The 12,190-nt window shown below is 41.0% G+C and overlaps 1 protein-coding gene across 6 annotated transcripts in view; it reads left to right on the plus strand.

Moving 5' to 3' along the window:
- Nucleotides 1–12,190, plus strand: part of trak1a (trafficking protein, kinesin binding 1a) — a 49,712-nt gene that overhangs the window by 30,065 nt on the left and 7,457 nt on the right. For all 6 annotated transcript variants that reach the window (XM_047360564.1, XM_047360562.1, XM_047360563.1 and 3 more), the window contains 11 exons: nt 106–206; nt 2,046–2,154; nt 5,099–5,177; nt 5,292–5,422; nt 5,529–5,603; nt 6,364–6,501; nt 6,630–6,706; nt 6,812–7,051; nt 7,196–7,524; nt 10,416–10,892; nt 11,937–12,039. In XM_047360564.1, the coding sequence (XP_047216520.1) occupies nt 106–206; nt 2,046–2,154; nt 5,099–5,177; nt 5,292–5,422; nt 5,529–5,603; nt 6,364–6,501; nt 6,630–6,706; nt 6,812–7,051; nt 7,196–7,524; nt 10,416–10,892; nt 11,937–12,039 (1,859 nt within the window). The remainder of the gene's footprint in view (nt 1–105; nt 207–2,045; nt 2,155–5,098; nt 5,178–5,291; nt 5,423–5,528; nt 5,604–6,363; nt 6,502–6,629; nt 6,707–6,811; nt 7,052–7,195; nt 7,525–10,415; nt 10,893–11,936; nt 12,040–12,190) is intronic.

Consider the following 12,190-nt stretch of genomic DNA (forward strand, 5'->3'; position numbering starts at 1 on the left):
ACCTTGCAGGGTCTTGGACATGTTGTGGATAAAATCCTCCAAATCATCTTTTTCGTTCTTCTTTCAGTGTCCTTTGTTCAGCATTTTATATATGTTCACATCCAGGTGTCTCAGCTGCGTCACGACCTCTCGATGAAAGACGAGTTACTGCAGTTCTACACAAACGCTGCTGAGGAAAGTGAGGGGGAGTCCAGCACCTCCACACCGTAAGCCTCCTTTCACTCTCATTTCATAATCCATCAGTTGGCTGCTTCAGATCAAGTACATCAGCATTAACCTATGGTGCTGAATCCGCTTAAAGATTATACAGGTCCTTCTAAAAATATTAGCATATTGTGATAAAGTTCATTATTTTCCATAAAGTCATGATGAAAATTTAACATTCATATATTTTAGATTCATTGCACACTAACTGAAATATTTCAGGTCTTTTATTGTCTTAATACGGATGATTTTGTCATACAGCTCATGAAAACCCAAAATTCCTATCTCACAAAATTAGCATATCATTAAAAGGGTCTCTAAACGAGCTATGAACCTAATCATCTGAATCAACGAGTTAACTCTAAACACCTGCAAAAGATTCCTGAGGCCTTTAAAACTCCCAGCCTGGTTCATCATTCAAAACCCCAATCATGGGTAAGACTGCCGACCTGACTGCTGTCCAGAAGGCCACTATTGACACCCTCAAGCAAGAGGGTAAGACACAGAAATAAATTTCTGAACGAATAGGCTGTTCCCAGAGTGCTGTATCAAGGCACCTCAGTGGGAAGTCTGTGGGAAGGAAAAAGTGTGGCAGAAAACGCTGCACAACGAGAAGAGGTGACCGGAGCCTGAGGAAGATTGTGGAGAAGGGCCGATTCCAGACCTTGGGGGACCTGCGGAAGCAGTGGACTGAGTCTGGAGTAGAAACATCCAGAGCCACCGTGCACAGGCGTGTGCAGGAAATGGGCTACAGGTGCCACATTCCCCAGGTCAAGCCACTTTTGAACCAGAAACAGCGGCAGAAGCGCCTGACCTGGGCTACAGAGAAGCAGCACTGGACTGTTGCTCAGTGATACAAAGTACTTTTTTCGGATGAAAGCAAATTCTGCATGTCATTCGGAAATCAAGGTGCCAGAGTCTGGAGGAAGACTGGGGAGAAGGAAATGCCAAAATGCCAGAAGTCCAGTGTCAAGTACCCACAGTCAGTGATGGTCTGGTTGCCGTGTCAGCTGCTGGTGTTGGTCCACTGTGTTTTATCAAGGGCAGGGTCAATGCAGCTAGCTATCAGGAGATTTTGGAGCACTTCATGCTTCCATCTGCTGAAAAGCTTTATGGAGATGAAGATTTCATTTTTCAGCACGACCTGGCACCTGCTCACAGTGCCAAAACCACTGGTAAATGGTTTACTGACCATGGTATCACTGTGCTCAATTGGCCTGCCAACTGTCCTGACCTGAACCCCATAGAGAATCTGTGGGATATTGTGAAGAGAACGTTGAGAGACTCAAGACCCAACACTCTGGATGAGCTAAAGGCCGCTATCGAAGCATCCTGGGCCTCCATAAGACCTCAGCAGTGCCACAGGCTGATTGCCTCCATGCCACGCCGCATTGAAGCAGTCATTTCTGCAAAAAGATTCCCGACCAAGTATTGAGTGCATAACTGTACATGATTATTTGAAGGTTGTCGTTTTTTGTATTAAAAACACTTTTCTTTTATTGGTCGGATGAAATATGCTAATTTTGTGAGATAGGAATTTTGGGTTTTCATGAGCTGTATGCCAAAATCATCCGTATTAAGACAATAAAAGACCTGAAATATTTCAGTTAGTGTGCAATGAATCTAAAATATATGAATGTAAAATTTTCATCATTACATTATGGAAAATAATGAACTTTATCACAATATGCTAATATTTTGAGAAGGACCTGTATTAGCTTTGGCACGAGAGAAATTTGTTCTTTGTTCACAAATACATAATAAGTTTCAATAAAATGTACATTTTGGGATATTTAAATAAAAAGGCTGATGATAGAGATAAAACACTGGCGTGTTTACAGGGTGCGTCTGAGTGAACCTAATGTGTCGACCCCAACTTTGTTTCCACTGGACTCCCTGCAGAAGAAACTCAAAGATTTGGAAGAAGAAAACAAATCACTGCGATCTGTGGTATGTATAACCAATGGTTTAGAAGGTTATGAAGTAGATGACAGTCCACTTTTCAGAAAACAGGAATTGACTACATGCAAGTTCTAATGCATACATACAGGGGTTGGACAATGAAACTGAAACACCAGTCATTTTAGTGTGGGAGGTTTCATGGCTAAATTGGACCAGCCTGGTAGCCAGTCTTCATTGATTGCACATTGCACCAGTAAGAGCAGAGTGTGAAGGTTCAATTAGCAGGGTAAGAGCACAGTTTTGCACAAAATATTGAAATGCACACAACATTATGGGTGACATACCAGAGTTCAAAAGAGGACAAATTGTTGGTGCACGTCTTGCTGGCGCATCTGTGACCAAGACAGCAAGTCTTTGTGATGTATCAAGAGCCACGGTATCCAGGGTAAGGTCAGCATACCACCAAGAAGGACGAACCACATCCAACAGGATTAACTGTGGACGCAAGAGGAAGCTGTCTGAAAGGGATGTTCGGGTGCTAACCCAGATTGTATCCAAAAAACATAAAACCACGGCAGCCCAAATCACGGCAGAATTAAATGTGCACCTCAACTCTCCTGTTTCCACCAGAACTGTCCGTCGGGAGCTCCACAGGGTCAATATACACGGCCGGGCTGCTATAGCCAAAACTTTGGTCACTCATGCCAATGCCAAACGTTGGTTTCAATGGTGCAAGGAGCACAAATCTTGGGCTGTGGACAATGTGAAACATGTATTGTTCTCTGATGAGTCCACCTTTACTGTTTTCCCCACATCCAGGAGAGTTACGGTGTGGAGAAGCCCCAAAGAAGCGTACCACCCAGACTGTTGCATGCCCAGAGTGAAGCATGGGGGTGGATCAGTGATGGTTTGGGCTGCCATATCATGGCATTCCCTTGGCCCAATACTTGTGCTAGATGGGCGCGTCACTGCCAAGGACTACCGAACCATTCTTGAGGACCATGTGCATCCAATGGTCCAAACATTGTATCCTGAAGGTGGTGCCGTGTATCAGGATGACAATGCACCAATACACACAGCAAGACTGGTGAATGATTGGTTTGATGAACATGAAAGTGAAGTTGAACATCCCCCATGGCCTGCACAGTCACCAGATCTAAATATTATTGAGCCACTTTGGGGTGTTTTGGAGGAGCGAGTCAGGAAACGTTTTCCTCCACCAGTATCACGTAGTGACCTGGCCACTATCCTGCAAGAAGAATGGCTTGAAATACCTCTGACCACTGTGCAGGACTTGTATATGTCATTCCCAAGACGAATTGACGCTGTATTGGCCGCAAAAGGAGGCCCTACACTATAATAATAAATTATTGTGGTCTAAAACCAGGTGTTTCAGTTTCATTGTCCAACCCCTGTACATCCCTACTGATATATGACTAAACATCCCTCAGTAAGTTACAGACAGGGGACACACTTTTTGCAGCCACAAGTTAGGTCCTAGGATAGTTCTGGCTGGATATTTGACCACTTCAATTCATTGAAATAGGTTGGTTTTCTGCCCTGGACCAAGCAAATTTGACAAATGTTGTAGTCAGGGCCATTCCAGAAGCTTAATGTTAGTATGATGTATCCATTCCAAAACCAGTTTGTCAGGCTTGTTTGAAATCATTGTCCAGTTAGAAACCCCGTATTCAAGTTTCAACCATTTGGCTGCTGCTCTGAGTTCAACTTTTAGAATTTCGAGGTACTTCTTCTGCTTTATTATTCCACTTAACTTTGTGAATACACCAGTTTTAATTTCATATTTAAACCTTTATTTAACAAGGTAAGATTGCAGGAGCGACCAGGGGGAGATGGGCGGCTGCAAAAAAACACGGTTTCAGTAGTAAAACGTTTGACATGTAACAAGCAAGACAGTTCAACCATAAAAACTTGAAAGATGACACAAGACTTAATATAGCATAAAGCTGTGAAAGAATATTAGATGGTTCTATGTTTTTAGGAAGATATTTAAACACACTAAGGTAACAAGCTCCTGAATGTTTGTGGAGTTTTTAGTTTATTCCATTACCACTGACAACTAGACAGACCCTCAGCATAATGCTCTCGCCACCGTGCTTGATAGTTGGTAAAGGGGACTTAGGTTTGAAAGTCTCATCTTGACTTCTACAAATATTCTTCTTGGCTTTCTGGCCAAATATCTCAGTCTTTGTCTGATCTGACCTTTCCCTGGAAGGCATTTGGATAGTCCATGAGGGCAGCCGCAGCTTTACGTCAAGGAGCATCTTTCTTGGTGGACAGCCTCTCAGTCCATGGTGATGTAAAACTGGCTTCATTGTGAGCAGTGACAGTGGTGCAGCTTCCAGTTTTATGATAGGCCTAACCATCTTATTCATCTAAGAGTGACAATATGGGTCAGCTGGTCGCAACTTGGACACAAATGTTTGGTCTGTGAAAGGAAGCAAGCCATTTTCAATCAATTCCTTTCTGATAATAATAGTTATGACAGAAACATGAGGGCTACAAAAAGCATGTGGCTGGGATGCATCATGCTGAGGGACATTTAATCAAATGTTAGTGGGGTGTGTGAACATATTTAACCTTGTATGTATAATATTGGCCCTGTGTGGGTTTGAGGAAAAAAAGCACAATAAATTCAAACTTGTGCACCCAATTCATCCCTTGATGGAAGTTGTTTGTATGATTATACAGACCTTAAAAAAGAATGGTTGAAATGCATTATTAAAAGCCCAATATTAGTGAAAATTACGCACGCAGTGATGGAAGTAAAACATTTTCACCAGCATTATCCTTTTCTACCGTAATTCAATGACATGGTTTAAGCTGTCAACCATAATTATGTCTTAATCAAACTTGATTTGGTCATCTTTATTCCTTATGTTGAATAAACCCATCATGGTATATTTTCCAAGAATATAATTACAAAAATAAACCTGTTGACCTCAGTGTTGTTATTTATTTATCCTCCCAGGCAAATCATTTGGAGACTGAAACGATCTCGTATGAGGAGAAAGAGCAGCAGCTTGTCAACGACTGTGTCAGAGAACTCCGTGAGTATTTGATCTCTTTTACTTTAATTTTATATCCCTATCATTTATTAGTCTGTTGTTAAAATTTGAGCTGCTATAAGCCGGCAACGTTTCTTTTTTCCTTCTCTCCACCAGGTGCTGCCAACCTGCAGGCTTCCTCTCTGGCAGAAGAGCTGGCCAGGAAGAGCGACGATGCTTCCAGACAGCAAGAGGAGATCACACACCTCCTCTCTCAGATTGTAGACCTGCAGAAGAAGGCAAAGCTTGTAAGAAAGCCTTAAAAAAAGTCCTTAAAGGAAATATCAAATTCAGTTACATTTAATAAAGACGTCCTGCCAACTGTATGTCCTGTGTTGTCCTTGGTGTTCACAGTATGCAGTGGAGAATGAAGAGCTGACACAGCACCTGGGTGCAGCCAAGGATGCTCAGAGACAGCTCACTGCTGAGGTAAACTGCAGACTGTGACCACATGACTGTATTTTCCAGCTAAGAGTAATATTATAACACAGTACTATGTGTGTACATATTTATGTGAAAACTGAAGGTTTTTCTGTTATAATCACTTATCTTCTGGAGACCAATTAGCCATATGGGGACCAAAGCATTGTCCTCATGCGGATGACCCCCTTTTGTAGAATTAGAGGTTAGAGATAGGATGTTATTTAGGTTTAGGTCAAGGTTAGGGATATACTGATAATAGGGGTGGATAGATAGGGTTAAGGATGGAATGATTCATATCCCTGACAAGTTTGGATATAAAATCATTTTCATTCAACAAAAAAGTTGGTTTCTGATTGGAATTGAGACATGCATCTCTCAAAAGATAATAAAACAATGTAAAAATAGTACCAGTTTGAAAAAAAAAGACAATCATTTATCTATTTTTATCTACATTTTTGTAGATGTGTGTGTATATATATATATATATATCCTCTTTTAATACAATTTATAGATGAAAATAAATCTGAACAATGTCTTAATGGTTCAGAGACATCTGGAATATCTTTGGTAGACATTCAGTTTAAAGGTGAAGAGTTTTTTTCAGTGTCTACAATTGATTTTAGTTGTTTTTAAGTCAAAAGTCTAAAAGTAAACCTGTTTTAGCCAACACCGACATGCATTAAAAAACAAAACTGGCCAAACCTGCTTAATTTTTTATGTTTTTTTTCTGTCTTTTCCTCCTTTCCTCTCCTTTCTTCTTGTTAAGTTGCGGGAGCTGCAGGATAAGTATGCAGAGTGTATGGAGATGCTCCATGAAGCTCAGGAGGAGCTGAAGAACCTGAGAAATAAAACTCTGCCTCTCAGCACCCCAAGGCGTTTCCATACCCTGGGCTTGTTCCCCATGGTGAGCGCATGAGCTGTCACAACTTTATGCAATTTAACCTTTAGCAGAACGCTTTGTTTATATTAGAGACTGATTTATGGTCGTGGCACCATATCGACAGAATAAATTGTTGAATGTTCTTTTCTCAGGACTCCCTCGCAGCAGAAATAGAGGGGACGATGAGAAAAGAGCTTCAGATGGATGACCCAGATGTAGAAGAACAGAGGTTTCTTTAGTTTTACCGTCCAACCTTCAATGACTTGTTCCTGCATCATATTTTTGATTTATCATATGATATCTATATTAATGTGATCGTGTCATGTTTTTCCAGACTGCACCCAAAGCGAGTTTTTCAGACGGTGAAAAACCTCAACCTGATGCGTCAGCAGCGCTCCTCTGCAGCTCCTTCCCCTCTGAACATCCCAGGCTCCAATCAGAACTCATGCTTCACCTCGGGGCGCTCCAGCAGGGTGGGCACGCCTCGCTCCAACTCCATCTATGGGAGTGAAACAGGAAGTGGGATCTTCTTGGACAACAGGACAAGCAGTATCCCGGAAGGTCCAGATGATGGGTGCGGGCATTTTGAATCTTCAGTCAACAGAAACTAACCTGAGACAAAAAATTACTCTTCAGTTTTGAAGCAAAAATGGATGATTTCAGCTGTTAAGAGTTTATTTCCTATTCTTTCTTTCTACGTCTCTCTCTGTCTTCTCAGGTCGGAAGACTCCAACAAGCGCCCCCCTGGTACACCTGGGACCCCAGGCAGCAGGGACCTGGAGGCAGCCCTGCACCGTCTGTCCCTGCGGCGTGACAACTACCTCTCAGAAAAACGTTTCTTCGAAGAAGAGAGGGAGAGAAAACTAGCCTACCTGGGGAAAGAGGAGGAAAAAGGAGGGGTTGAAGGCAGCGGAGGCCCAGGGACCCCAACAGAGAGCCTGCTGTCGTTCAGCTCGCATCCCTCCTTGGGAAGCATCTGGTCGGGATACTCGATCACAGCCAGGTCCTACCTGCCAGACAAGCTGCAGATTGTAAAGCCGCTTGAAGGTGATTATTATTTTCGGGACCACAAGTCTACCGATCCTCTTAATATGGATAAAGAAAAGGATAATCTTAGTTTTCAAAAAGTCTTCCTGATTTCAAATGAAAACTTAAAAAACAATGAGCATCATAACAAGAAGCAGAGACATGACTACAACATTGTTTTTCTAAATAGTGAGACGCAAATTAGTTCAGCTCAAACCGAGGATAAACACCCGAATCAGTTTTTAGTTTTTCATAATCAGAGTGAGCCACAGATCTTCCTGATTGCCTCACCGAATGTCAACAAGCGTGGCAGAAGCTTCAGTCAGTTGGAGCTTCGCAGGCTGTCGAGTTTACAGCTTCCTCTCGGAGGTCCTCTGGCTCTGGGCAGAGGCCTCCTGAGGGTCTTAAAACAGGAAGAAGTTAGTTTAAACCTTCAGCACTCGTTTTATTTCAGATACACACAGCCACGCTGCTGGTTCGAAGTATAGACACCTTAAAGCCCACTGCTGACACAGCAATGTTACATGGAGTAATATACTGTCATGGTCTGTTTGTCTTTTTAAAGCAAAAATACTTTTTGATCTTAAGCATGACAATTTAAGTATCATATTCTGTAGAGTGTGCCTTATTTGTTAGGTTTAAATACTGAGACTGTCACTGCTTTAAGAAGATTATAGAGCTCAGTTGTAACCGCACAGATGTTTTCACTTTAGCCAGTGTCTGTAATGAAAATGTTTCTGATGCCATTTACCTCCATATCTATGTTTAACAGCCTTACACCTGATAGAATTAGATTTCACTTCTGGTAGAAATAACTTTAATGCATAAAACCATTTTATGAGGAGGGATTCTTTATTTGCTGTTTATTTCCTCCACCTAGTGTTCAGACCTGGAATTACAATCACACACATGAATTCAACCAATTACCACCATCCTATATGTAAAATTCAATAAAATGGGAGAAATTAAGACATGGTTGTGTCAACTATAGGAAGAAAACCATGTATTTAAAAATAAAAAAAATTATGTTGTAGTCCAATGTTGTTATAGGTGGGTCGAATACAATAAACAACATTCAAAAGTTTGTAAAAGTATTCATAGCCAATTTATCTTATTGTATTTTTAGTGATCAGTTGTAACTGGGTAAGAAAATAATATGTAGTTTTTAGGTTTTTCTTTTACAAATAAATCAACGTAGGGGCTTGCATTTCCTTTACTCAGCTACCCCTAAATAAAATCCAGTGTGACCAAGTGCCATTAAAAGTCACCCTATAAATGAATAGTTCCTCTGTGTGTAATGTAATATGTGTAATAAATAAAGATGTGAAAAGATAACCTGAGATGGTAAGTTGGGAAGAGCTGCAGACATCTGAGGTGACAGATTTCAGATTTTGCTGACAACTTTTAGTGGTACACTCCAGAAGTCTGGCCAATAAGGAGGAGTAATAAGAAAGCTAGAAGAAGTCCTGTTTGCAGTTTGTCACATACCATATTGGCAAAATGACAAATGTGGAGGAAGATTCTCTTGTCACTGGTAGGAGAAAGTATGCAGTATATTATACGTGGAGAAAAACTAACACTGCATCTCACCACCATGAAACATGTTGGAAGCAACATCATGCTGCAGGGATGGTTTTCATCAGCAGGAAAAAGGAAGCTGTTTAGAGTTGATGGAAAGATGGATGGGGCTCAAAGAGTGCAATACTGAAAGAAAATGTGTTCTTCTGCAAAAGACTTGGGAATGGCATGGCAGTTCAGCTTGCAGCAGAACAATGACTCGAAACATACAGCCAGAGCTCCAATGTAATTGTTCAGATCTAAATATGTTCATGAGTTAATATGGTACAGTCAAATTTTAGAAATAAATCCAAATGAGAATCTGTGGCAACACTTCAAAGTTGATGTTCACAGCTGTCGTTTAGCTATTTTGCAGATGAAGTAAAAAACTCTCAGTGTCTAGATGTGTAAAACTCGTGGAGGCAAACCCATAATGACAGTAGAAGCTGGTTCCTCAGCATATCAGCTCAGGGGGACTGACAACAAATGCACGGCTCATTTTTATTTTTATAAAAATAAAAAAAATGATATATATTTTATTTTTAGCTTTGCACTACATTGTGTTTGTGTCTATCACAAAAATCCTAATAAAGTACATTGAAGTGTGTGATTGTAATGTGACAAAAATGAAAACGTTCAAGTTACTGTAGGCTTGATTCTGCTCTCTGTGCCATTTACACATATGTTGTTTTAGTCACAAGACTACGTTTCACCGCATCTTCATTCTCTGACTGCTTTTCAAATACATTTGTATCAGACTACTATTACGTCTCTCTACTTCTGTCACTTTTTAAGCCTTCCATTTCTTTATTTTATTATTTTTTCCTCTGTTTAACTTCTGTTCTGTCTGTAAACGACTCCCTTAATAAAGTCTAATTTTCTCATCTTCCTTTTTTTACATTCTTGTTTGCTTTGCTTCAAGGTGCTGACATTTCCCTACATTTCACATAAAAAAACCATTCAGTAACAAAATAGAAAAAGTGCAGAAAATATAGTTTAGTTTAGACATTTTGCTTACTTTGCTATCTGTAATCAGTATGTGTTGGGAGGCTCTAATTGTGCTTCATAAAAAAAATATATTTAGGTAACCCAGGAGCACTGAGTGGTGGTTAGTAGTATGTTCCTATATTAGGGAGTTATGTGAAATAACATCTGAATGCATGTCAAACATTTTGTTCTGGCTTTAATGGGCTTTAAATCTACAGCTTATATTGTCATGTGTAGGAATCTTCAGGTGCGCTGGTGGAAACAACTTAAATGGCCTCATCATAAGCTACTGTATAGCTAAAGTATCTTGCATACTAATACATACATATTTATCTGTAACATAAGGTTTCCCTGTTTTTGCTGTGCAGGTTCTGCTACCCTCCATGCGTGGCAGCAGCTGGCTCAACCCCACATGGGGGCTCTGCTGGATCATCGGCCGGGCGTGGTCACAAAGGGCTTCCGCACTTTAGAGCAGGACCGGGAGCAGGAGGAAGGCTGGCAGCTGGACCAACCAGAGGAGGATGAGGTGTCGCGTGACTCATTTACCAGCTTGCCAGGAGAGAGCTCTGCTCCAATAGGTTCACTCTATTCTACCTCTGCTGGCTCCATCTGCTGTAATAAAGCTGCTGACATCAAAGGCAACAACCAAATAGATGAACTGAATGGAGCAATTTGCGGCCCCAAAGAGGCAGTCGAAGGAAAAGATGGACACGTTGCAAATATGCCCCTTCTCTTTTCCTGCTCTTCCTCGTCCTCCCCCATTCCCTCTTGTTTGGAGATCAGCAGGCACACGGATCTCAAGGAGCTTCATGCCCTGCAACCCACCACTGTGGACCGCACGCCTGGTGAGGGAGCGTTTTAGCTGGAATAGCCCCTCAAAAATCCTGATTTTGAATCTGGAGTATGGGGAGAAAAAAAGGAATGGGAGGAGGAAGATGGGTGGGAGGGTTGAAGGAGTGAAGGGAAGGCTTTCACTGGACATTTCTCAGCTATAAAGTGATAACCCTTCCTGCATGATCACACTCACATTCACTCAACCCGGGAGCAGTGCCTTACCTCCGCAGCCATCCAGCTCCATCCAGACAGAGTACTTTTTGTTTGTTTTTCTTTTCTTCTCTTTCTTAGTTCCTCCTTTCTTTTGTCACCATCGCACTTTCCTTCCTTTACCTTCTCAATACTTCGCAAGTTTCTAAAACTAAAACTTCTAAATTTAGAAAATTGAACAAAATACAAAAAATCTGCCAAAACAAAAACCTTTATTATAATGGGAGTTGAAAATGGCTGACATGTGAGTGTAGCAGTTAATGCAGAGATATAAAGGATCAGGTTTGCTTGTGTGCATGCGTAAGGCTGCATCAGGTGTTGAGTGCAGCTGTTCAAGCCACATGAATGCATGACTTCCTGAGCTGCTTGGAGCTAATTCGGAGGCTCTGGTGGAGGGTCATCTCTATAAACACACTTTTCTTGTTAATCTAATCCAAGCATGTTTGGTGCAGACCAACACAAACATTAGCATGTAGTTGAGATTGATTTCATAGTAAAAAAGCTTCAGCTTTACTTTGAGAATATTGATTTCGTCTCGTTCATTCTCTGTCCTGGCTTCCACCTAATCATGGTTTCTGAGCGGTGATTTTTAATTTCTTTAATTTCTTTTGGTTTATTTGCATTTAATCTGGATGTAGCAGGTCAGTTTCAGCTATCATCCTTAAGAATCATAAGATGTAAAACATGGCTAATTAAAACTGGTATTTTTGCTTGGGGTCTAAACTATAACTATGATCTATTTTCACCTTCTTTACAAGATGCCGCTTTTTTTTTACAGTGTATGTTTTTGGTGCATTTTGCATCATAACTAACAGAAATGATTTGTTCTGTTTCTTTTTCTTTAGTTCATTTCCCAGGGAAATGTATGTCCCACACCAGCTCCACCTACACCTTCACCACCTGCAGGATTCTCCACCCGTCTGATCAGCTGACCTCGGTGTCCTCCGGGTAACACAACTTCTAAATATTAGTCAATTTACAGATTACACTTTTTCAATTAGAATTCATGTCATATTTTTTCTGTTTTGGCTTTCTTTGATAGACACTTGAAATTCATGCAGGCATTAACTGTAGCAACTCTTATCTGTTCATTTCTGGT

The sequence above is a fragment of the Girardinichthys multiradiatus genome, chromosome 3, assembly GCF_021462225.1.
Source record: "Girardinichthys multiradiatus isolate DD_20200921_A chromosome 3, DD_fGirMul_XY1, whole genome shotgun sequence".
Lineage (NCBI taxonomy): Eukaryota > Metazoa > Chordata > Actinopteri > Cyprinodontiformes > Goodeidae > Girardinichthys > Girardinichthys multiradiatus.